Genomic DNA, 25098 nt, shown 5'->3' on the forward strand with positions numbered 1-25098 from the left:
CGGTAGCATGATGTGCCTAGTGCATAACAATGCTTAAAATACCAAGTCTCCTTGTCGAATGATCTAATCAAAATTAAACATATCTATCTAAAAGGAAGGGGAATGGTAAAGGGTAATGGATAATACTGGCTTTGGGTCTGATACTTGATGTGGCAATGTGTCCATGAAGGACGAATTTTCAGCCTTGTTCAATATTTGCAATGAACAAGGATGTTTTCTACACTAAATCCATAGTAAGAGATGCACTTGACCTTAAGATGATGGCTTCGTAAAGAGTTAAAAGCAACCACTAACAAGATTGCACGACATATGTGTTGTAAGTGGTGCAAAGGACAGCAAAATTGAGTGGGAGAAGAACGGGAAGTTCATGATGAAAACAGTTTATATAAACACTGGTGTCGTTCAGGGCATGATAGTAGCTACATAAACATTTGGAAGACAAGAATGTCCCTCAAGATCAAAATCTTGATGTCGCTTACCATGAAAAATGTGATTAAAGAGAAGATATCATCCATCATGGCCACACACTGAACCAAAACAAATAATCAAAAAGGTCAAGAATCCATTATCGTGGTGAAATTCAAAAGATAGTAGACTGTACAGTTTACACAGGAGAAGTTCAATATGACCTAGCAGTTAGCTCGAAGAAGGCGCTGAATATTTCTGGTGCCTACATGCTGGGTGAAAAAAGCCATGGAGATTCCAGAATAAATAGTTTTTTTTTTTGAACGGGAATTCCAGAATAAATAGTGAGGCAAATGAATAAGAACTAGAGGCTTGCAAGTACATACAATTGAGTGTCTCCACACTTACACTCAACCAATTGAAGTTGTACCAACTGAAAAATCATCCTTAACCCATGCTTGCGGTTTACAGATATAGTTCTATCTTCCTGCTATGTAGCTGAATTCACTGCATTTCCAAGATTCCCAATTTTTTCATATTCCACTTCGAACATGACCATCATAGTACCATCTTTTCCAGAGTTGTAGTCCCTGTTTAATATCTTCAGTTTGGAAATCAAGCAAGAGATGCAGCAAGGCATAACCATGTTAAAAAATCACGGATAAAACAGAGAACTAAGTGACAGTAGGTAGCAGAAGCACATGATAACTAGGATTTTTTTTAAAAAAAAAGAAGAAGCACAAGCTAATTCAGGGGACTGGCTGAGCTAAGCCTTTTCTTTTATAAGGCAGTTCACTAAGCTTTGTTTTGGAAAATAAACAGAGAGCTACTCAATTTACAATCAGTTTTAGAGCACAGTTATTGGCTTATTGCTACCACCCTCAATGGGGCCTAGAACCATCCAATACAAGATTACATAATGCAACTGTTCAATACTAACTTTCAGAAACTTGTGTAGCACAAGCATATGCGCATTGGCAAAGCAATACTCCCTCTATTCTAAATTGTAAAAGCTATGTATGTAGAAAAGCCAGAATGACTTACAATTTGGAGTGGAGGGAGTACTACTTACAACCACTTCAATAGGATTTGGGACAACAATAGGTGTCACAATTCATTACTTAATTATTCATTACGACATATTAAAATAACTATGGCCACTGTTTCAGAAATTAAGAGTTCAACTCTACTCGGTTTCTGTTATATGTGTTGATCACCAGAGATTTGAGAGGATTTTTAGGAAGAATTGCAGGGAATGACACAGTACTGTTCACATGATCAGTACTGTGAACACTAACCAGGGAAGAGGGAGGAGGATAGGGAGAAAAAAGCGGAGCAGCTGACCTAGGGCTAACTAGGAGGAAAGAGAAGGGGGCAACGTCAGCCCTGCTGCTGACACCAGCATGGGCAACAGTGTGAGAGGTTAAACCTCTTAATTCATCCTCTTTATTTCCCCACGTATGTTTCCTCTCTATTTATAAAGAAGGTGACTTAAGTCTGAGACTCTTAAGCAACCTATAGATGGAATCTTTACAATTATGATCCTAAATAAGAGATAAAAAGGCTTGAAGGTTAACTGGATGTAGGGTTTATCAGTAGCCTGCAGGGGTGGTGGCAGCGGCTGCACTAGTGCTGCCTGACATCCTTTGCCTGCCCACCAGCGCCTATTTGGCCCATCACAGTTGTATACTGGGTTAACAGTGATAGAGCCTCAGTGTAAATAGACTATTATGTGTTCAATTCTGCACAGTAGTATATTGGTCCAACATGTGAACAAAACAGTATGTTCTGAAAGATTAAACTGACGTACATAACACTTACTAGGGTCCCAAAATACTAAACCAAATAATAACATTAGCACAATAAGTTTTCTAGATATATTAATATATATTGAGTGTTTAAATTACCTAACAAAAAAGAATCATATGACATAACCAAACCTACTAACAGAAAACCTTCTAGTTTGCAAATAGATGTTCAAGAAGTTACTGGAATCAGGCCAGTAACTATGCAGGTAATACAAAACATATATACACTGTAGGGCAGATCAAACAATTAGATGTAAAGCCAACTCTGTAAGTCTGTATGGAATATATTTTTATAGTAAACTTAACTGAAGACATAAATGTTTATATTTTTTTCTATAAACTTGATCAAACATAGAAAAGTTTCACTTATCTGAAAACTAAAATTGCATTCTTTTTCTTGGACAGAGGGTGTATGTTCTTAATTTCTCATTGTTAGATGCATTGAAATTCTTTGTGGGCTCCCTTACTTCACTGAGCCTGTCAAAAGGTTAGAGGAACATATCCAAAAACTAGACCCGCCAATCCAAAGTTCAGTTCAACAAATAAGCAAGAACTTCCTAACTCCCAGATCAAACTATAACTGATACCTCCAAAGAACATTGGCTGGTAAACAACCAAATGTCAGGTGAGTTCAGAAGCCAGACACAGGTGAACAACCAACGATGACCATTGCTCTTGCTCACCTGACCACATGCTGATGTTGCTATAAATACTCCCAGCATCAGGTCTCATCTTCACAGGCATCGCCAAAGAGCAAAACATCTCTAATACCCCCAAGCAAATACACGCACTAATAGCCATGGCTCGTAGCGGACCTGGTTGCCGTCTTCTCGTCCTGCTCCTAGCCTTGACTGCCTTCAATGGCAGCTTTGCAGCTAGACATCTTTTGGACACATCAGCTGCACCACAGGCCGCACCTGCTCAGCCATCCATTCCAGCAGTTCCAACCAAACTGCCTCCAGTGCCTTCCATACCAATAGTTCCAACCACGCTGACGCTGCCTCCAATGCCTTCCATTCCGGCGGTCCCAACGACAGCAATCCCACCAATTCCGTCCATTCCTATTCCAAAGTCAGCCCTGCCACCAACAGCTGCTGGTGCAATCCCATCTCTCCCAAACCCGGTGATTCCAACCACCGTACCAGCTATTCCTAAAGTCCAGGTTACCCTGCCACCAATGCCCTCAATCCCCACTACTGTGCCATCCATTCCAACTATGATTCCAACAACAATCCCAACCATTCCCGGACTCCAGGTGCCTCCACTCACTGCCCCATCCCCACAAACCACCAGCCCTTGAAGTTCGTTGTAGCAAGAGACTTTTCCTACTTTCTGTTAGTCAGGAGTTTGATTCATTGTGTATTGTCATTTTCAGTGTGTACTTCATGTTTGTTCTGCTATTTGGGTGATCCTGGCTAGCATGTGGTGTGATTCCGAATGCAGCCAGTCTATTGTACCAGTTTGTCTTGCTGTTAATAAAGTATTTCTTGGTCTTTATTATACATTAGTGAGCAGAATGAGATTTCTATAGTATTCTTATCTAATAACATAAGTGGTAGCATAATGTGCCTAGTGCATACCAAAGCTAAAATTACCAAGTCCCCTTGTGGAATGACCTCCTCAAAATTAAGCATATTTATCTTAAAGGAAGGGAATGGAAGAGGGTAATGGAAAATACTGGCTTTGGGTCTGATACTTGATGTGGCAATGTGTCCCTCAAGGACAAATTTTCAGCCTCGTTCAATATTTGCAAGGAACAAGAATGTTCTGTACAGTAAATCCATGGTAAGAGATGCACTGGACCTTAAGACAATGGCTTGATCTAGTTACAACTAACAACTAACAAGATTACACGACAAACTCTTCGGGTGTGCTGTAAGCACAGACAGAGGGTAGTGGCAGCCAAACTGGGCACCGGCCCCCCCTTCCTCCATGGTAGCCACTACTCCGTATATCATTGGTTGTTGTCTGACTGTTGGCTGCTGCAAAACAATGAAGAAGAATAGGATGGCTTATACGTCTAGGCCTTGAAGACTTGAGGAGCATAAAGAATGGACCATGACTAAGCATGAGCTGCCATAGCCAAGCAAGCAAGACAGCCCAGAAACGTCGTTCTAAACGTAAGCATGCCACAGTGGAGCTAGCTATCTGTCAGGTCATTGACTCAACCACGCATCATTGGTATAAATTCCGCCCCCCCCCCCCCCCCCTGCTTTTCTGTCAGGCTCCGCCACTGGCTGTAAGTGGTGCAAACGACAGCAAAATTGAGTGGGAGAAGAATGACAAGTTCACAAAGAAATCAGTTTATGTACACACTGGTGTCGTTCAGGGCTTGATAGCAGCATAGACATTTGGAAGACAAGAATGTCTCTCAAGATCAAAATCTTTATGTGGCTTACCATGAAGAATGTGATTAAAAAGAAGATATCATCCATCATGGCAGCACACTGAACCAAAACAAATAATCAAAAAGGTTATGAATCCATTATCATGGTGAAAGTCAAAAGATAGCAGACTGTACAGTTTACACTGGAGAAGTTCAATATGGCCTAGCAGTTAGCTCGAAGAAGGCGCTGAATATTTCTGGTGCCTACATGCTGGGTGAAAAAAGCCATGGAGATTACAGAATAAATAGCCAGGCAAATGAATAAGAACTAGAGGCTTGAAAGTACATATGATTGAGTGTCTCCACACATACACTCAACCAATTGAAGTTCTACCAACTGAAAAATCATCCTTAACCCGTGCTTACGGTTTATAGATATAGTTCTATTTTCCTGCTACAAGCTGAATTCACTGCATTTCCAAGATTCACAATTTTTTCATATTCTACTTCAAACATGACCATAACAGTACCATCTTTTCCAATGTCATGGTCCCGTTAAATGTCAACTTGGAAATGTTGCAGCTGTTTAAACATTTAATTAAGTCATAGCTTTTGAAAGTACAAATCAAGCAAGAGATGCAGGAAGGCATAACCATGTTAAAAGAACATGGATAAAACAGAGAATTAAGTGACAGTAGGCAGCAGAAGCACATGATAACTATGATTTTAAAAAGAAGAAGCAGCAGCAGCTAACTCAGGGGAGCTGAGATCACATGATCAGTTCACTAAGTTTTTATTTATTATTTATTTATTTAATAAGGCAGTTCACTAAGCTTTGTTTTGGAGAATAAACTGAGAGCTACTCAATTTACAATCAGCTTTAGAGTGCAGTTATTGCTACCACCCTCAATGATGCATAGATCCATCCAATACAAGATAACATAATGCAAGTAGCACAAGCATATGCTAGCGGCCTAGCATTGGCAAAGTAATACTACTAAGAAACCACTTCAATAGGATTTGGACAACCATAGGTTTCATAATTGATAGTACTTCATTATGACAGATACAAAACAACTGTGGTCACTTTCAGAAAATTAAGAGTTCAACTCTACTCAGTTTCTGTTATATGAGTCAGATCACATCTCTAGAGAGAGGATTTTGAGGAAGAATTGAGGGGAATGGCACAGTACTGTTCACGTGAGCAGTACTGTGAACACTAACCAGGGAAGGAGGAAAGTAGGGAGGAAAAACAAGAGCAGCTACCCTAGGGCTAACCATCCTTAGGAGGAAACAGAAGGGGGCATTGTTTTTTTGACTTATCTAAAATCTAGAAATGCATTGTTTTTTCGGACAGAGGGAGTATGTTCTTAATTTCTCATTGTCAGATGCATTGAAATTCTTTGCGGACTCCCTTACTTCAACGATCCAGTCAAAAGGTTAGAGCAACATATCCAACAAGTAGAACGCCTATCAAAAGTTCAGTTCAACAAATGAGCAAGAACCTCCTAACTCACAGATCAAACTATACCTGATACCTTAAAGCACATTGGCAGATAAACAACCAAAGGTCAGGTGAGTTCAGAAGCCAGATACAGGTGAACAACCAACGATGACCATTGCTCTTGCAGTCTTGCTCACCTGACCACATACTGCTATAAATAGTCCCAGCATCAGGTCTCATCTTCACAGGCATCACCAAAGAGCAAAACATCTCTAATACCCCCAAGCAAATAGCCAAATACACGCACTAATAGCCATGGCTCGTAGCGGACCTGGTTGCCGTCTTCTCGTCCTGCTCCTAGCCATAACTGCCTTCAATGGCAGCTTTGCAGCTCGACATCTTTTGGAGACAGCAGCTGCGCCAGAGGCCACACCTGCTCAGCCATCCATTCCAGCGGTTCCAACCAAACAGCCTCCAGTGCCTTCCATACCAGCAGTTCCAACCACGCTGACGCTGCCTCCAATGCCTTCCATTCCAGCGGTCCCGAAGATGACAATCCCAACTATTCCTATCCCAAAGTTAGCTCTGCCACCAACAGCTGCTGGCGCAATCCCATCTCTCCCAAACCCGGTGATTCCAACCACCATACCAGCTATTCCTAAAGTACCGGTTACCCTGCCACCAATATCCTCAATCCCCACTACTGTGCCATCCATTCCAACTACGATTCCAACAACAATCCCAACCATTCCCGGACTCCAGGTGCCTCCACTCACCGCCCCATCCCCACAAACCACCAACCCTTGAAATTTGTCTAGTGAGAGATTTTTCTTATTTTCTGTTAGTCAGGAGTTTGATTCATCGTATATTGTCATTTTCAGTGTGTATGTCATGTTTGCTCTGCTATTTGGGTGATCTTGGCTAGCATGTGGTGTGATTGTGAATGCAGCCAGTCTATTGTACCATTTTGTCTTGCTGTTAATAAAGTATTACTTGTTCTTTATGCATTACTGAGCAGAATGAGATTTCTACATTATTCTTATCCAATAATATAAGTGGCATCATGATGTGCCTAGTGCCATATCAAAGCTAAAAATACCAATTCCCCCGTGTGGAATGATCTCCTCAAAATTAAACATATCTATCTAAAAGGAAGGGGAATGGTAGAGGGTAATGGAAGCAATACTGACTTTTGGTCTGATATTGGTGTTGCAATGTGTTCCTGAAGGACAATGGACAAGAATTCTTTGTACAGTAAATCCATAGTAAGAGATGTACTTGACCTTAAGACGGTGGCTTGATGAAAAGTTGACCAACAACTAACAAGATTGCATGACATACTCTTCGGGTATGCTTTAACATACTCTTTGGGTGTGCTTTAAGTAGTGCAAAGGACAGCAAAATTGAGTGGGAGAAGCATGGCAAGTTCATGGTGAAATCAGTTTATATAAACACTGGTGTCGTTCAGAGCATGATAGCTAGTAGCTACAAAAACATTTAGAAGGCAAGAATGCCCCTCGAGATCAAATAGCAGGCTGTACAGTTTACACTGGAGCAGTTCAATATGGCCTAGAAGTTAAATAAGGCGCTAAATACCTCGAAAAAAGCCATGGGGATTCCAGAATAAGTAGCAAGGCAAATGAATAAGAACTAGAGGCTTGCAAGTACATACGATTGAGTGTCTCCACACACTCGACCAATTGAAGTTGTACCAACTGAAAATCATCCTTCACCCGTGCTTGCGGTTTATAGATATAGTTCTATTTTCCTGCTACAAGCTGAATTCACTGCATTTCCAAGATTCTCAATTTTTTCATATTCCACTTCGAACATGACCATAACAGTACCATCTTTTCCAGTGTCGTAGTCCTGTTTAATATCTTCAGCTTGGAAATGTTGCAGCTGCTTGAACATTTAATTCAGTCATACATATGCTTTTGAAAGTACAAATCAAGCAAGAGACGCAGCAATGCATAACCATGTTAAAAGAACATGGATAAAACAGAGAATGAAGTGACAGTAGGCAGCAGAAGTACATGATAACTAGGATCTTTTTTTTAAAAAAAAAAAGAACAAGTCAATTCAGGGGACTAGCTAAGATCACATGATCAGTTCACTAAGCTTTTTCTTTTGATAATGCAGTTCACTAAGCTTTGTTTTGGAAAATAAACAGAGGTACTCGATTTATAGTCAGTTTTAGAGCGCAGTTATTGCTACCACCCTTAATGGGGCATAGATCCATCCAATACAAGATTACATAATGCGATTATTCAGTATTAACTTTCAGGAACTTGTGTAGCACAAGCATATGCTAGCATTGACAAAGTAATACTACTTAGAACCACTTCAATAGGATTTGCGACAACAATAGGTGTCATAATTGATCGTACTTCATTATGACAGTTACAAATAACTACGGTCACTGTTTCAGAAATTAAGAGGTCAACTCTACTCAGTTTCTGTTATATGTCTGGATCACCAGAGATTAAAGAGAGGATTTTGAGGAAGAATTGAGGGGAATGGTACAGTACTGTTCGCTTGATCAGTACTGTGAACACTAACCAGGGAAGAGGGAGGAGGATAGGGAGGGAAAAGGGGAGCAGCTGCCCTAGGGCTAACCGTCCTTAGGAGGAAAGAGAAGGGGGACAACAGCGGCCCTGCTGCCAACACCAGCATGAGCAACAGAGTGTGACAGGCAAAAAGATGTTCTAGAAGGTACTGGAATCAGGTCAGTAACTATGCAGGTAATAGAAAACATACACACTGCATGGCAGATCAAACAATTATGTACAGCCTCTGTATGTTATTGCATGTACATAGCAAGTGAACATGCAAATTAGATAGCCTAGACCTAGCTTTTTCAAGGATAATTTCTAATTAGTATCAGCGCTCTACACACCATCAATGCACTGAGACATGCTTAAAACAGTTCATAGTAGATTATGCTTTAATCAAGGACAAAAAAAAAGGGTAGGTAAAATCCAGTTTTACATGTGTGCTCTACATTCCAAGCAATATGATGAATTAATGATAATCACCTGATGATAGACCGTGCCCAAAAGATCAAATGGTACCTCCATACCCACACGAGCCTGGAATGTAAACACACCATGTAAGAACATTATATCGATAAAAAAAGCAAATACTAAAGAATTAGACATCGACCACCTTTGGTTTCACAAGACAAGTAGGAGCATCTTTAAGACATTCAGAAGCAACCCCACCATAAGCTCTCACCAGTCCACCAGTTCCCAGTTTTATGCCTCCAAAATATCTATTCATGCCATTCAAAACAGAGAGATAGGGTAAGGTGATAATTACACGAGTGAGTCATGTCAAAATATGTGGTGGAGTGTGCATTTGTATTGATGATACAAGTTACAAGTCACTAAAACAGATCAGTAAGGTCATGATTGAGAACATATAAATGAAGTGTGTTACTTGACAAAATGATTACCTAATCACAACCACCATGACCATATCAATGCCAGAGGAAATGATGGCAGAGTATATTGGCTTCCCAGCTGTGCTAGAAGGTTCACCATCATCGTTGTAACGGAATTGCTCTCCCAGCTAAACACACATACATTCAAAATAAGTTCAGTGTTAACATTTAACACATAAATGGCAAGTTTGAGATGGAACTAGAACTACAAACCTTGTATGCCCAGCAATTGTGGGTGGCACGTGGATCCTTGACCTATCACACAAAACCAAGTGGACCAAGTTAACTTAGTTACTTACTGTGTTTGAAAATGAAAACAGAGTTAGAAATTGCACAAATAGTCAAGTACTCTTTACTCTTTAGCATGGATAATTAGTTTGCAATGGGGATGAGTGGAAACACTGTTTGAAGTTACATGGATGAATTCCTCGATGCAGCATATTCTAGTGTTTGAAATTACCCCCAGTTAGTTGATCGGCCAGGCAAAGCAATGGGGCACCGCAATTACAACGAAATCGCAACGCTAACTACAGATGAGGCACAGATACTGCTGCAGCTGGATATTGGGAGGGAAGATCAACCTGGTCCAGGAAGGCCATGGCGGCAAGCTCGTTGGGGACGGGGGCGGCGATGGCGATGAACTTGCTGCGCTTGATCTCGCGCTCGCAGCTCCCGCGCCCGACGAGCGTCGTGTACGGGGAGGGCGTCGCGGATGAGGAGGAGGACGGGCCCGCCATGGCCCGCGCCGGTGCGGGGCCTGGTGAGGCGCTGGCGAAACTACGCCGGACTGTGGCGGCGTCTGGCTGGGAGAGCAGGAGGGGAATGGAGCGGAGGCGTGGGGATACGCGCAGCCGCAGGCGCACCGCCGCCATGTCGCGGGGCGCGTGGCTTGGTGGAAATCGTGGTCCGTGCGTGGGTGCCCGGGTTCCGTGTACCGGCAGGAGCTGCTCGCTGGGCCTTGTGGGTTCCTACTCAGTGACAGGTGGGGTCAGCGTTGGCTATTGTTTCGCAGAACAAACGGAAGTCCACGACGAATTGTGTAGAGCCAGGCTGCCTATGTGAACAAAAACGGCCATCACAGCGCTTTAATATGATGATGCATTTAGCTAATATAATTTTTCTTTCGTCTAAAAAAGACCTCTAGGAATTTTTTGACACTTATAGATTTAATATAATTTTTCTTTCGTCTGGTAAAGACTTACGGGAACTTTTGGACACGCTTAGATGCACTCGTATTTTATTCAATGCATATGTGAAGTGAAAATTAAACCTAAGTTTTACTCAGAAATACACTCCAACACTCATAAATCAATGTAAATACAACCATACGCAGTGGCGAAGCTAGAGCAAATTAGAAGAGTGCACTTAGCTTGTGGGTGCATAAACATTCTTTATAAAGGATGCATATATGGTGAAATTTTAGATATGATCGTAGTTTTTTTAATTTTTGGAGGGTGCATTTGCACCCCCTAATCTATATCTAGCTCCACCCCTAACCATACGGGTACATTCAAACAAGACCCGAGAGTAGAATTTGTAATGGACTATCGTTCCGCTGAAATTTGACTTATGCTGATATTGGAAAGTATTTTACACTATACAATGACTTATAAAACGTGTTAGTAAGTTCAAGCGAACATGGCCACATCCAAAGAAAAGCTATCAAGGAAATCCATGTCCAAAGAAAAGCCATCAAAGGAAAATCTACGTCCAATCTAGTGAATATAGTTCAATTGAAATGGAGGAAATCCAGTTCAATGTACTCAAGCTAAAGATCCAAATTCCATCGAATTATTTCATTTAACAATGTCACACCTTTTTTTTAGAATTAGTTGTGAAACATACAGAATGGTGGCCATTTGCCAGCAGACACTAGAAAAAATTAGATTGCTCAAAGACACCCCGTTTCTTGTCAAATTTGTTGGTGGACACTACGTCTAATCAAACATTATTACAAAATAGATATAAAATCATATAAGTGCTAAAAATTATACTATAAAATTTTTTACACTCTACATGATGAGAACTATAATGTAAAATATTGTTTAGTATTTTTAGTATCTTACTAATATATTAACTAATTAACCATGATTATCTTTGTCTATTTATGAAGAGGGGCAAAATGGTCATTTCAGTGCAAAACAATATTTTTACACTATAGTTCTCATCATGTGGAGTGTAAAAAAATTTATAGTATAATTTTCTAGCACTTATATGATTTTATATCTATTTTGTAATAATATTTGATTAGACGTAGAAACGAAGTGTCTTTGAGCAATCTAATTTTTTCTCTGCATATCCCACAGCCAATTCTTCCTCTCTTTTTTTGAGACCCAGAGCCACTAAACCCTAGATTAAATTCTAGAAAAACACGAACATTTATGTCTAAGTCAGGGACTTCAACTTGAATGGACAGATTACACCAAAAAAAAGGCAACCAACTACGCTCAGTTTGCAACCAATGGCACTCCTTACCACGGGCATGTTTGAATACATTAATATTCATATTATCCACACATATTAAAGGGAATTAGGATAAAATTAAAATAACTTTCATCTAATCCACTTTATAATATGAAAAGTGCATCAAAACAGATCCGCCCACCCATCTGCAAGCTAGCCGGTCCCTGTGGAACCAAGAAAAGGTCCAGTTGGACATTGGACAGTCCATGTCCAATCCCACATGAACCTGAGACACTTTTCATTTTCACTATGATTTAGTGGGACAAATCATTACGTTCAAAAAAGGACAAATCATCATGCCTTAAGTTCAACAAAGAATAGTAGGTTCTTCCTTCACAAGTACATACATCAACATTTCAATCCATAAACATTATGTTTTGAAGACTGTTGATGTCCAAGACGGCAGTTTCAACTTTCTAATAGTAAGGTAGGATAAGTGCCACACTTGCACCGAACATTTACAAGGATTCAGACCAATGCGTCACAGAAGGCCAGTAGAGGAAAAGGGTCTGCAGAAAACCTCTTATTCAAGTAGAAAGGGGCTAAGATCATATCATAATCTTTGTATGACAAAAGCAGGGATCCTCTTCAAAATGATGAGATCAAACAAAACATGTTTCGATGGAATTTCAAGAAAGCTTGACACAGTCGATTCTGTAGGCATTCCACCCAAACCCCGTGCACATGCTATGGAAACCACCAATTTGAGATTGCAGATTTCCCCTATACATATCGGGGCACAGAAAAATTATTGGTTCTTCACAGACATGGAAATGGCAAGATAAGAGTTCTCTCCAATCTCTTCAATATCCCCAGTAATCATTACGGATTTCATCGTCAAACTTCTTCTTGAGTTCAGGGTGCTTCTCAAAGTACTCATCTGCTGTCATTGTACTGATCTTTTTCTGTACACAGAAACAAGATATTATATTAAAGCAAAAGGGTATGTTATATTAAAAATGATGATGAATGCAAATGATTCAGGGAAAAAATTGAATATATGAGCACTAAAGAATATCCCCTACCTTCATTTCCTTGAGTTCAGCAATTTCCTTCTCTATCCTTTCTGACTCCTTCAGAGACGCTTTCTCAGCCTCCTTCAATTCAACAACCTACAGGCAACATACATAGCAGGACAAAAAAAAAACACATCAGCAATGAGAGGTTAATAAAGAACAAAAAAAATGGATGCACTCATCTAGTAAATGCTGGTAGAACAACTCAAGATTCAAAACACACAAAAATAGAACAATTTATCAGGCAATAAACTTAAAAGGACAAAACAGTGTGAGAGCAGCAGCTGCTGACCAGAGCATCAAACTTCGGCTTGTACTCGGGAGTAACTGTGTCGACGTACTTCGGGATCTCGATGCCTGCATTTATTTCAAGTTTACTACCTCAGAAAGTGGGCAAACAGAACATAATGTATAGAAACGAAATGACATATGCAGGACCAACAATCACCCTGAGAAGTACATTCAATAGAGAATAGACCAAGGACTAGTGTAGGGCATCCGTCGCAACAAATTGAGGTGTATGTGTATAGAGGAATGTATATTTTTAATAGACCAAGGTACATTAAAAGGGAGAAACAATATGATACATAGCCTTACATGTCTATAGCTTGTAGTAAAAAAATGCATCATATTGCAACACAAGTATTCGATAGAAAGACTAATGGAGGTACATATAGGGAATTGTCCTTCTAACAGTACTATATAGTTTTACACACACTGGGGTAATTGTTATACCAGAAGGAGCTGAAACCAGAAACACATTGGTGCATTGATCTGTGAGCATCAAAGATCTATATGGGATATCCATGAGTATGAATCTTTGGACAGTAACTAGAAAGAGGCTTGAAAATCAAGAGACCAGAAAAATTTGCACAATGCAAACAAGATAATCAACAGAGTAAACATTTTAGAATATCCTAGATGTTCACAGAAAACACATCTTTCAGATTATATAATTGAAATTAGGTTTGTCGTACAAGGATACTTACTTTCATAAGCCTCTTTGTACATATCCACCACTTTTGATCCAATTCCTTTTCTGTAGTACTCCCAATCAATCGGTTGGGGTTCCTGCAAAAATAAAATAAGTACAAGGTTTAGAGAACACACAGATCTATTGACCTAGGATATAGAACTAAAACATGTGGAAGACACAATACTGCAAGTTTGAGGGGTAGTGCATATCTCAGCTGCCTCCCAGGAACTTTCAAGATAATGTAGCAAAGGAACAAGAAGAAAGGTATCCAACATGACAGGAGAGATCACTCAATCAATTCCATACTAATCGTATCTCAAATGAAGCTTGCAGCCTACCAAGGCATGTGTAATTGCAGTTTGAATAGTATAAAACTTACAACTCACAAGGCCAAAACAAACCTTTTGAGCCGAAAAGACAACACTTTGTTCACATATGAAGCCAAAAATGGCCTTCTCTGGTCTCAAAAATAGTTGTCCTATATTTTCTCTGAAATCACTCAATTATTCAAATCATCAAATGTAATGCCTACATCTTCTCTCATCAGAAACTGAACGGAACCTTCTCACAAGAAAAGAGTTTCCCGGATCCTAAGTAGTGGAGGGCTTGAGCACAGTTTCAAAGTTGACTAAATACAGGATAAACTGTAATGGTTCTAGCAGTGTCCAGTTGCTGTGTTCATTACCGATCAATACTAAGACTAAAGTAACAATGACCACAAAGTGAAAATGCAGCATACCTGGCACTGAATTTGAACTAACAGCTATCTGGGAGCTATCCTAATTTGTACAAATATAACTAGGAATCAAACAACGTTACATCAATACAATATGAGACCACTAGCGCTCAAGAAAAATGTAAACATATATAAAACGCCCGCGCACTAACAAAAGCTAACAAACCCGATTGCCTCGACTACCCCCGCATGACGCCATTTGTACATAGACTACTCAAACGGATCGATCCAACAAGAGAATAGGTCAGCGCAGGAAGAGCGGCGCCAGATCTGGAAACCCTAGGCCAGATCAGCCCAGTGGGGAAGGACAAAAGCGGGATCGGGCACCTGGGAGAACTTGGTCTGGAGCTGGTGGTTGACGTCCTCAAAGGTGCGGCGGAGCGTGGCGAACTCCTTGCGCGCCTCGTCGGAGACGAGCATCTTGGCCATGCCGTCCCAATCGATCGCCTTGGCGGCCTTCACGGCCACATCCACCACCTTCTTCGCGCCGTTGCCGCTCATATTGTCCGGCCCGCCGCTGCCTCCTCCCTCGGGGCCTGCCGACTCTCCCCTCTCTCTCCCTCTCGCCGCCGCCGCCGCCGCCGCGTTCCGACCGAACAAGGAAATGGGTATACGGGGGGATGGCCTGGTGGTGCTCGTGGAGTGGCAAGAGTCCAGAGAGGAGTATTTGGTGGGTTTAAACAGGCCGTGAAGAACGAACACCCCTTTGGTTGGGCTGAAACTGAAACAGTCCGCGTCCTTAAGGTTGTTGGGCTGGGCTGTATGGCATGCCTAAAGCCCGTTTTATTCTTTCGGCGAGAGGAATCTAAACTCTATAGTCCATGTTGGTGCGGAAAATGTCCATTTGACCTCTTCAACTTCAGCCGGAATCCAATTTGTCTCTCCCAACAAAAAACTGTTTTTGTCTCGCAAAAAAAACAAAAAAACTGTTTTTACCTCTATATAATAACTTTGAAATATTGAAATTGCTCTTAGGATGGCTTTTAGAACGATTTTGCATGAACTGGCGCCATGTCAGCCATGTGATAGATAAATCAGACTACATTTATAGTTCAAGGAGTCAATTAGGCATTAGTATATGAAAAAAAGTGTTATTTTCTAAAAAACAAAAAGACAACTAAAGCCAAAAAAACTGATCCAATCTTAGAACATTATTTGAAAATATGTTTCAACAACTCAAAAAATATATGAACCAAATCCATATATTTTCCTAAAATCATGCTAAAAATTGCAATATGATTGAACAATTTCATTTGCATGTTTGTAAATAAGAAAGAAAAATAAAGGACATTTTTGTGATATGGTGGTATCTAATTGATGGGGCTTGCTGGAGTCAAACTAGCAAATAAACCCAAAAATAAAACCATACAATACTCAAAGAATTTCGAGCTACGCATCAAGGTAGAGCATGATTTTAAAGAAAAAAATTGAAACTAATTTCATAAATTTCTAAGATAAACCATTTTTTAATGAATTTTCTAAGAACATATCATATTTTAAAAAAATTAATTGCTTATTTGTCAAAAAAACATTTACTCATTTTTAACATATTTTTATTTTGTTATAAAGTTTAATAGACCTACCTAAATTATCAACAATATAGTTCAGTTTACCAAGAGGCGGGTTGACATGACATGGTTGGAACTGATTTTCGAATCGCAGAAAAGGCAAATTCAGGCAGATTTAGAGCCTGTTTGGTTCCTCTTGCTAAATTTTAGTCAGCTAAACTTTAGTCACTTTAGTAGCTAATGTTCTAAAACACTCACTAAAAAGAAGCTAAAATAGTTTAGTCTCACTAGTCATCCAAAAGTAGCTAAAATAGTTTTAGATGGCTAAAATTTAGCAAGAGGAACCAAACGGAGTTTTAAAAGTTGAAACAGGACATAAAAACCAATTTTCAATTTGTGGGCAAATTGGACTTCGATGGAAGTCGGAGACGTCGTTTTTCCTATTGGCATATTGACAATGATAATATAGAGCTGGAAACTTATAATAGGATGGTTGTGTGCGCTAGAAAAGGCCAAACTATTCTGTTTTTCTTTTTTCAGAAAAAGACAAAAGAGAGATGCGCTCGTACATACTACTACCCCGGCCCGTCGTAAAGAATAGGAAATCTCATTTCTTGTAAAAATATGTTTTATGATCTAGTAATGCTTATTACGAAACACATATATATATATATATATATATATATATATATATATATATATATATATATATATATATATATATATATATATAAGCATTACTATATCATTAAAACATATTTTTATAATAAATATATTTAAATATATTACAGCAGCAATAAGTTTAATTTAAATGTTTGACTCCTCTCAACACCTTTCTTTTGGACGAAGAAGGGAGTACTAATTATAGCAGCAATGTTTTTTTTTTGGATGGGGCGTTTTTAGCAGCAATATGCTTGAGAAAGCGGTCGCTTTCTTTCTTTCTTTTTTGAGGGGTTGAGAAGCGATCGCATGGCATGTTTAACGCCGGTGTCGCTCACATGTAGCGAAGGAAGGAACGCCACTGAGAGGCGGCGGGGAGTGCAGGCAGGCAGTAGTACGTGCTAGAAAGCCGTGAAAGCAAGCAATGGATCGGAGCCGGCGGCCTTCCTTGGAAAGCCGGGAAAGCAAAGCACGCGACGCGGGAGCGGGACTGTAGCCGCACAGCAACCGTATCGGTATCCACATCGCGATCCGTCCCATCCATCCGCGAGGCTTTCCGAAAGCTGCGCGCTGTCGCTCGCAGCATCACCCCTTGACTCCTTGAGAATGTGAGAGCTGGTGAGAGATCTCTTGCTTCGGCACCGCGACTTCGACCATCCTGCTGCCGTCCTGCAGCTGCTGGTCTCCGTTTCCGCGCGCGCCGCCGATCGAGAACCACGCTCGAGTCCTGTCCTGTGGCGCGCACCCAGCTGAGAAACGAACGGCTGCGCGCCGCGCGCGTGCTTTTGGTTTGGTGCAGCACGTACCTTGTGTTGCACCCATGCATATATTCAGGCCTTGTTTAGTTCATTCTAAAAACCAAAAAGTTTTCAAGATTCTTTGTCACATCGAATCTTGTGGCACATACATAAAACATTATATATATGGACGAAAACAAAAACTAATTATACAGTTTAGCTGTAAATTACGAGACGAATTTTTTGATTCTAGTTAGTCTATAATTAGATAATATTTGTTACAAACAAACAAAAATGTTAAAGTACTAAAAACTTTTTAATTTTCGAAACGAAACAAGGCCTGGAATGGAATAGAATGGATGGAAGTATATTACCCCAAGAGGGAATGGCCATGCATGCAGTGCATGCGCGCCGTTTTGGTATCTTCGATTCTTCCCGGCCTCTTCGATCTCCTTCCGTCTCCGTCTCCGTCTGTACGCGCGGCCGGAAAGCACAGGCACCCTGTTGGGTGAAATGTCCAGGTGAGGCCTTGTTTAGTTCGCAAAAATTTTCAAGATTCTCCATCACATTAAATCTTTGGTCGTATGCATAGAGCATTAAATATAGACGAAAATAAAAACTAACTGCACAGTCGGCCTGTAATTTGTGAGATGAATCTTTTGAGTCTAGTTACTCTATGATTGGACAATGTTTATCAAATAAAAACGAAATACTACAGTAGGCAGAAACAAAAAATTTTGCGAACTAAACAAGTCCATGAAAGCGCACAGCGCAACTTGCCTGTTTGCTCAACCGGCTTCTTCTCAGATTCATGCACTTATCCTGTCGTGCTGCCATGCATGCATGGCCGCCTGTGTCCTGTCACCATATCCGCACATATCTGACAAATCGATGAGATATGGCTGGGACGACGTCAGGCCTGTCACGTCGGTAGTCGGTATGTAGTGAAAGTATAAATGTCAGCATACTCCAAATAAATAGTAATTTATTATCCAATAATCACCTGAAAATCCAGCATACGCTTATTACTGAATATTTGCATTCTATGTACACAGTTAAAGTAGGGTCTCATCCCCCCCCCCCAAAAAAAAAAAACTAGAGTCTCTCCGTCTGGAGTCTGGACTCTCAGACGAGAAGAGCTAATCTTAGATAGATAGAGAGGAAAATACCAGCGATAAGCTAGCATTACGGGCGGTGTACGTGTGTCCGCGTATATAACAGCGTGATACAGAGACTGCCGCAAAGCAGCATACTGTATATAGGATCTTGCCAAAGCACCGGCCAAACACTATACATATTGGAAGGACGACGAAAACCCATTCGCTAGTCTTGCCGAAAACACTCTCTTTAGTTTACCTCAAAACTAAAAAGTTTTTAAAATTTCCTGTCACATTGAATCTTTCTTTCGGTACATGCATGAAGCATTAGACATAGACGAAAATAAAAACTAATTGCATAGTTTAACTGTAAATCGCGAGATGAATCTTTTGATCCTAGTTAGTTCATGATTGAACAATATTTACCACAAACAAACGAAAGTGCTACAGTAGCAAAATCTAAAATTTTTCACATCTAAACAAGGGCTAATTTATTATAAGAGAAAAATATTCGACATATAAATTCTGAACCAAGGCCTTGTTTAGTTCCGAAAAGTGAAAAGTTTTCGGTACTGTAGCACTTTCGTTTGTTTGTGACAAATATTATCCAATCATGGACTAACTAGGATCAAAAGATTCGTCTCGTGATTTACAGCTAAACTGTATAATTAATTTTTGTTTTCGTCTATATTTAATGTTTCATGCATGTGCCATAAAATTCGATGTGACGGGAAATCTTGAAAATTTTTTGGTTTCCAGGATGAACTAAACAAGGCGTAACCTTAATCTTAAATGAAGACTCTTGATGCTGCATCTCCCACCACATATCTGACAAATCGAAGAGATATGGCTGCTACGACATTCTTCCACCTACCTGTTTGCTGCCACGTACTATTGTTGTTCTCCTGCCTAAGACTACCACACCCTAAGCTCGTCACGGTCTCGATCGCACGTAATCACCCGAGACGACCTTAGGCCATTCTCAATGGGAGTTTTAGTTGAGTGTCATGCACATTTAATGAGGTGACACATCAGCCAAAAGGGAATCTTTGCATGAAATAGAGAGGAGAGAGATGAAAATCGTTTCACCATGGTGAAATGACTCAGCGTCGTTTCCCAGGCCTCGATAACGCGGTGAAACGGCCATCGAGGGGAGTTTTCGTTTCATTCTTGATCCCGAACGCAGAGGGAACCGCCAGCACCGTGAGCTCTCCATTTGCGCGCGCGCTCCTCCCGGCCTTCTTCCCGCCCCTTCCTCCCGCTTCCTTCTCCCCAATTCTTTACTCCCGCCAACATCAGCAGGTCGGAGCCGGAGGCAGAGGTGGGCGCGCAGGTCGGAGGCGGGCACGTAGGTCGGAGGCGGGCGCGGGCGCGGGCGCCGCGGCCCCGTGGAGCGCGGTCGCCGCTGTCGAGGAGGAGCGGTACGCGAACGCGACGGCCGGGGCGCCACGCGCGGGTAGCAGCAGCTGCCTCCGCCGAGTCTCCAGCCCCGTCCTGTCCATGGATGCGCAAGGCAGAGGAGGGAACGTTCGTGGGGGCAAGCAGCTGGGCAAGCGTTTCCATGGATCCGCCGATTCTGCTGTATGAGTCAATTTTTCAGTCAATTTGCAATATTTCAGTACATGAGTTTATCTAGCAGGGTGTTTTCTATGATCGGAGTATTTTATATTTGATCTGGACACACAATAGCTACAGAGTTTATGCTAGTACATTTGATCACAGCTAAATACTAGTATTTAATGCTATAATGTGCATGTGAAACGCTGCAATGAAACTCACCATTGTAAGAATCAATTTCGTTTGTTGTTTCACTGTGTTTTGACTGATGTGGCATTTTGATAACTGTGTATTGAAACAACTCGTTGAGACTGGCCTTATACTTCATCACACTACTACTAGAAACCTAATCACCTATCTGCATAGTCATAGATGCTACGACGACTTTCAGAAAATAGGATTAAGTAAAGGGTCATGTTAGGCCCCGTTTGACTCCCACGAAATTCTGGGAATCCAGATAAACAAATCTAAAAAACAATATGTTATCAAAACAGTCTACATTCTAAAGAATTTCATTATGTTATCCAAACAGTCCAGATTCTAAATAATTTTAACGTACAGGCGGAAAGACCAATAAAAGATATCAGAATTTTTTTTATCCAGATTCCTAGAGATCCCTAAGGAAACAAACGACACCTTAGACGTCTGTTGATAGATTTTGGATCCAAAGATCTACCAAATTTATACACATTCAATTATTTAATTTCATCGGACGGCTCATACGTATAACTTCACAACTTTTTTAAGTTATCCACCTTGTGAAAAAAAAAGTTCTCCACAATTCAGCCCCATTCCGTATTAGACAATGCATATGTGCACAAGTTGACGAACACAAAAAAAATAAAATATTATTGTTTTCTATACCTTTACTAGAAACATAAAACATCTAGAATATTGTCTATAAGTTTGATCAAACATAAAAAATGTTAACATAAAACCTCTAATACTTCGTATCCGTCCATATATAAATAAATCGATTTTTTGATTATTGTCTACAAATCCAGTGAAACATAAAAAAAAAGTTTGATTAAAAAAAACTCTCTCTCTTATCAGGTGTGGCTTGCCTATACAAAATACATTTATGCATGTTGACTTAGGTTTTGCTGCATAAAGTCTAATGCAGACTAAGCCTAATACAGTACATGCAATCAAAGCCGCTACAAACTATGACCACGCTCTAATGAAGGTGGCACCCTACCACCTTGCCTCATGTCCAAGATGCCATCTACCCCTTTACCATCTAAGCTTAGTTCATACATTTACATCCAGCTTTTAATCCAGGTGTATGTTAAGGTAGATTAGGTGAAACTTAGATTAACTTCTACCTCAATCTATTTTAATATATGTGGATGGAGAATTTGAGATGGATATGAGTACAAAAATAAACTCCGATCCGCAAACAAATAAACCTAGAAAAACCCAGCTCTATATGCCCTATACCTGCTACATACCGTTAACTGGTAATGTCGTTGTTGCCGAAGAAGGTGATAAGTTTCCTGATGAAGATGGGAGCACTAATCTCTACAAGTAAGAAAATACGGTAAATTTTTAATGTACCCCTAAATATGTTGGCATATATCTAGCAAATTGTTAGAGTAGATATAATAATAGACTTATAACTAAGCTAATGTTGATGTAGAGGAGAAAAGATAGGAGAGACATGATAGCTTGACTCTTAGGCTAGTCTCAATGCATGTTTTATGAGAGTGTCATGCACATTAAATATGATGCCACATAAGCAAAATTGTTGACTTGGCAGGGTCATTAATTGAAAAAGTTTCTCCAGATGAGAGAGAAGTTTCATCCTCATAAAACTCATGTGGTCCGATTACCTAGTTTATAGTCTTGTGTCATGAAACTATACATTAAGACTGACCTTATGCAAGCACCAAGCTAGACATGGATGCACAGGTAGTGGTAGACCTGAATAGCAAATGTCATGAGAAGGAATAGGAAGGTGAAAATGTCTTCTTACTGTATAACTTGGCTCTAATCACATACTTATAGTCAAGCACTTAGCTTTATTATTGACCTTGCTCTTAAGAAATAAATCACACCGTCATTTGCATGTCTTGACTCTTGACACCGCCATTGGCATCAAAATATGTCAACTCATTAGGTAAACAGAAACGTTGAACCCTAACAAATTATTAAAAGTAGCAGTAACAACTAGCTAGATCATCAATGTATAAGATACACACTAATAAAAACCCTAACACTAACCAGATCATCAAATCTCTCGTATAGAAATTAGACACAACAAAATAATATAATCAGATGTGTATAGTTACGATGGATCGAGCACCATAGCAGACTCTTGTGACTGGAGGCTATTGATACGGCGGGCGTGGGCGCTGTGCACTTGCCGCCGCCGGCGGCCACAACTCCTGTGACTGGCGCGCGTACAAGGGAACCGGCTGAGTCGTCGCCGGAGCCACCATGGTCTGCGGGTGCAACCCGCTCGCGTCGTGATGCTCCCGTTGCTGATGCTGCCCGTGATGCCCACGGTGACGGTGTTCGCCGGCCTCCCCACTCCCGGAGACGGACGCTGCTGACGCGTCATCCTCGAGGGGGAGGCGGTGGAAGTTAAGGTCGGTGAAGGCGGCAGCCAGGACAACGACGGTGGTGGCGGCGACGAGAGGGCCCACGACAGCGCCCCCGACGATCTGTCCGTGCGGGCCGGCGAGCGATATCGAGAGGTCCCTGCTGACGGCGGAGCGGGCCGGCACCGCCGCGGACATGGACGGCGCCAGGAACGTGGCCGAGATGGAGAGGATCTCGTACCGGCCGCGGAAGACGACGACCGCGGCGGCGGCAGCGGCAGCACCCCCTCCTCCTCCATCCGCGGACGACGACGCCGCCGGGTGACGGAGCGAGACGTCGGCGACGGCGCCGGTCCCCGCGAGCACGCAGATCCCGAGACCCCGGCGGCGCGCGAAGCCCGCGAGCGCGCGCGCGACGTCCCCGCCGCTGGGGATCTCGAGCACGTGCGGGCGCATGGCCGCCGCGGGCTCCACGTCCCGCGTCACCACCGGCGGCGGCTTCGGCTTGTTCTTGGATCCCGGCGGCCGCCCGCGCCTCCGCTTCCCGGTCTCCACGCTCACCGGTCCGTCGCCTCCTCCTCCTCCTGCCCCGTTGGGCGCCGGCAGCGGCCGTGAACCAGAACCAGAACCAGTTCCGCCATTCCCCTCCTCCTCCTCCTCGTCGTCGCCGCAGCCGTTTCGGCTGTTGACCTCATCGGAGAAGCACTCCATCGGCCGCTCATGGAGGTCTTGGACCACCAGGAGCCTGCTGCCGTCGCCGCGGCCTCCGTAAAGGCCCTCCCGGTCCATGCCGCCGCGGCAAACGATAGCGATGTGTCAGACGGCGAGAGGCTCAGCACTTCAGCAGTAGCAAACTCTACTAGCAACGAGCTATAGCGTGCAAGGGCACGGCTGGTGGCTGCGACGTGGTAGTAATAGTAGGATGGGGGGTCCTGTCCTGGATCGGCGCCTTTCCATGGCACGCGCAGCGCATGGCACGGCAGCTAGCTGGACGCTCGACTGGATTTCTTTTGGACTTTTGAGCCGGTCGGCGAGAAGATGGAAGGGAATAGGGGACAGACAGGATTGGCCACCGGATCCGGGGGGCGAATGATAATATGGGGCTGCAACTGGGCTCTGCTGCTTTTGATCTCGTAATCTTTTGACATCTCATCACGAATTAATTCTTCACGATCACGGCTTGCTTGCCTGCAGGTTTTGCCCTAATATTGACGGAGGCGAGACAGGGGTGGTGATCGACTGCTGTACACATACGCCATGCGTCTATATGTTGGTATAACGCGCGCTGAGCCATCGACAGTCGGACTGATCATCTACCGGCCGGCCGGGTCGCCGCCGCATCCTTTGACGGCACGGCAAAGATATAGTAGGTGGGAGCTGGGCCATGGCGGCCGCGCGCGCAGCTGCTCCATGCATGTGCCGGCCGGCGACGCGCAACCGGCGTGGGCACGAGCTGGGACGGGAACGATCGAACGGAGTGATCGATCGATCGAGACCACGCGTACGTACGTGTGTTGAAGGAGCACATCATGGCATGGCCGTTTCGTCGCGTGTTTGATTTGCAGGCGGTCGGGCGGCGCCGCAAAGGCAAAGCGCGCGCGGGTCTGCACGCATGGCATGGCATGGCATGGCAGATGCGCGGTGGGCATCAGGTTCGATCGGGCGTTTGGAGTGCGTGCGGGCTGGTGGCCGCCGCCGGACCGCCGGATCGGAGGAGCGTCCCGTGCGAGTGCTGGTCCGGGACGCGAACGGGATCGGAACGAGAGCGCGGCATGCGGAGCCGGGGTACATGAATTCAGTAGGGAAGCTAGCCATGGACCGTACCGTACGTCATCACAGCGGCGCGTACGGGCGTTCTAGCCGTGATCTGACCCTTGAGTCACCACCGCGCCGCTACTGATCGTTTGTAGCCGAATTCTGAGGAACCGATTGGAACTTTGCGGCTTGCGTGGAGGTGTGGTGTACTCCGTATCTTTGCTTTGCATGGACTCGTCATTGCACAAACATTAGCTCGGCGACTCAGCTTCTGAATAAGGACCCTAGTTTCGATTTTTTTTTGTCTCATTGTATCGAATATTTAGATATATACATGGAACGTTAAACATAGATGAAAAAAATAATTATACGTCGTCATACGTGTAAACGAAGCGTAACCGTGCTACTTATCCTCTGTCTATCCATTTTCTTACGTCGTCATACGTGTGGTCCGATCACTGTCTGCCATCGGCGACCTCCGACAGTGTGCCAACCTGACCCAGCTAGAATTTGTGGTTTTTGGGTCACTGGTGTGTGGTGTCCACAAGCTCAACAATGGCTATCAACAAGCACGTGATGCATTAGGCCAACCAGAACCAGCAGATAGTAGGCCCCAACGATC

General features: G+C 42.6%; 5 protein-coding genes across 21 annotated transcripts; 2 read left to right on the top strand and 3 right to left on the bottom strand.

The window, feature by feature from the left end:
- Positions 369-10371, bottom strand: LOC8083564 (IMPACT family member in pol 5'region). Of its 8 annotated transcripts, none has more exons than XR_002455244.1 (8): positions 10010-10371; positions 9642-9683; positions 9441-9556; positions 9152-9257; positions 9022-9075; positions 814-1006; positions 630-677; positions 369-527 (listed from the first exon to the last, which is right to left on the bottom strand). XR_002455244.1 is itself a non-coding variant. In XM_021465396.1 (6 exons), exons 1-6 carry the CDS (start codon positions 10298-10300, stop codon positions 896-898), a joined length of 720 nt encoding a protein of 239 aa, XP_021321071.1. In that variant the 5' UTR covers positions 10301-10371; the 3' UTR covers positions 543-895. The 8 variants fall into 8 exon arrangements, 2 of the variants coding, with proteins under 2 accessions (XP_021321071.1, XP_002445644.1); XR_002455241.1 differs by adding an exon at positions 7656-7885 and having other exon boundaries at positions 630-1006; positions 10010-10365; XR_002455243.1 differs by lacking the exon at positions 369-527 and having other exon boundaries at positions 543-677.
- Positions 2826-3715, top strand: LOC8083562 (SH3 domain-containing protein C23A1.17). Its single transcript, XM_002444485.2, has one exon. The coding sequence runs from the start codon at positions 3013-3015 to the stop codon at positions 3511-3513; it is 501 nt and encodes a 166-aa protein (XP_002444530.1). The 5' UTR covers positions 2826-3012; the 3' UTR covers positions 3514-3715.
- LOC8083563 (SH3 domain-containing protein C23A1.17) lies at positions 6234-6990 on the top strand. Its single transcript, XM_002444486.2, has one exon. The coding sequence runs from the start codon at positions 6299-6301 to the stop codon at positions 6788-6790; it is 492 nt and encodes a 163-aa protein (XP_002444531.2). The 5' UTR covers positions 6234-6298; the 3' UTR covers positions 6791-6990.
- On the bottom strand, positions 12167-15274 carry LOC8056907 (ATP synthase subunit d, mitochondrial). The gene is made up of 5 exons (XM_002445600.2): positions 14947-15274; positions 13897-13978; positions 13200-13264; positions 12917-13003; positions 12167-12796 (listed from the first exon to the last, which is right to left on the bottom strand). Exons 1-5 carry the CDS (start codon positions 15118-15120, stop codon positions 12695-12697), a joined length of 510 nt encoding a protein of 169 aa, XP_002445645.1. The 5' UTR covers positions 15121-15274; the 3' UTR covers positions 12167-12694.
- LOC8056908 (AT-hook motif nuclear-localized protein 17) lies at positions 19593-24156 on the bottom strand. 10 transcript variants are annotated; one of them, XR_002454722.1, is made up of 3 exons: positions 22484-24156; positions 21630-21699; positions 19593-20197 (listed from the first exon to the last, which is right to left on the bottom strand). XR_002454722.1 is itself a non-coding variant. In XM_002445601.2 (2 exons), the coding sequence occupies exon 1, from the start codon at positions 23508-23510 to the stop codon at positions 22509-22511; it is 1002 nt and encodes a 333-aa protein (XP_002445646.2). In that variant the 5' UTR covers positions 23511-24156; the 3' UTR covers positions 19593-21699; positions 22484-22508. The 10 variants fall into 10 exon arrangements, 1 of the variants encoding a protein (XP_002445646.2); XR_002454721.1 differs by having other exon boundaries at positions 19593-20200; XR_002454719.1 differs by having other exon boundaries at positions 22055-24153.

The sequence above is a fragment of the Sorghum bicolor genome, chromosome 7 (genome assembly GCF_000003195.3).
Source record: "Sorghum bicolor cultivar BTx623 chromosome 7, Sorghum_bicolor_NCBIv3, whole genome shotgun sequence".
Lineage (NCBI taxonomy): Eukaryota > Viridiplantae > Streptophyta > Magnoliopsida > Poales > Poaceae > Sorghum > Sorghum bicolor.

Excerpts from the sequence above, each read along its gene's own strand:
- LOC8083564 (XM_002445599.2), bottom strand. The coding sequence starts at position 10,300 with ATGGCGGCGGTGCGCCTGCGGCTGCGCGTATCCCCACGCCTCCGCTCC. Across the intron at positions 9,557-9,641 it reads ACAATTGCTGGGCATACAAG|CTGGGAGAGCAATTCCGTTA; the intron begins GTTTGTAGTTCT and ends ATGTGTGTTTAG. Across the intron at positions 9,258-9,440 it reads GTCATGGTGGTTGTGATTAG|ATATTTTGGAGGCATAAAAC; the intron begins GTAATCATTTTG and ends TGGCATGAATAG.
- LOC8056907 (XM_002445600.2), bottom strand. The coding sequence starts at position 15,120 with ATGAGCGGCAACGGCGCGAAGAAGGTGGTGGATGTGGCCGTGAAGGCC. Across the intron at positions 13,979-14,946 it reads TCCAGACCAAGTTCTCCCAG|GAACCCCAACCGATTGATTG; the intron begins GTGCCCGATCCC and ends TTATTTTTGCAG. Across the intron at positions 12,797-12,916 it reads CTGAACTCAAGGAAATGAAG|AAAAAGATCAGTACAATGAC; the intron begins GTAGGGGATATT and ends TTCTGTGTACAG.
- LOC8083563 (XM_002444486.2), top strand. The coding sequence starts at position 6,299 with ATGGCTCGTAGCGGACCTGGTTGCCGTCTTCTCGTCCTGCTCCTAGCC.
- LOC8056908 (XM_002445601.2), bottom strand. The coding sequence starts at position 23,510 with ATGGACCGGGAGGGCCTTTACGGAGGCCGCGGCGACGGCAGCAGGCTC.
- LOC8083562 (XM_002444485.2), top strand. The coding sequence starts at position 3,013 with ATGGCTCGTAGCGGACCTGGTTGCCGTCTTCTCGTCCTGCTCCTAGCC.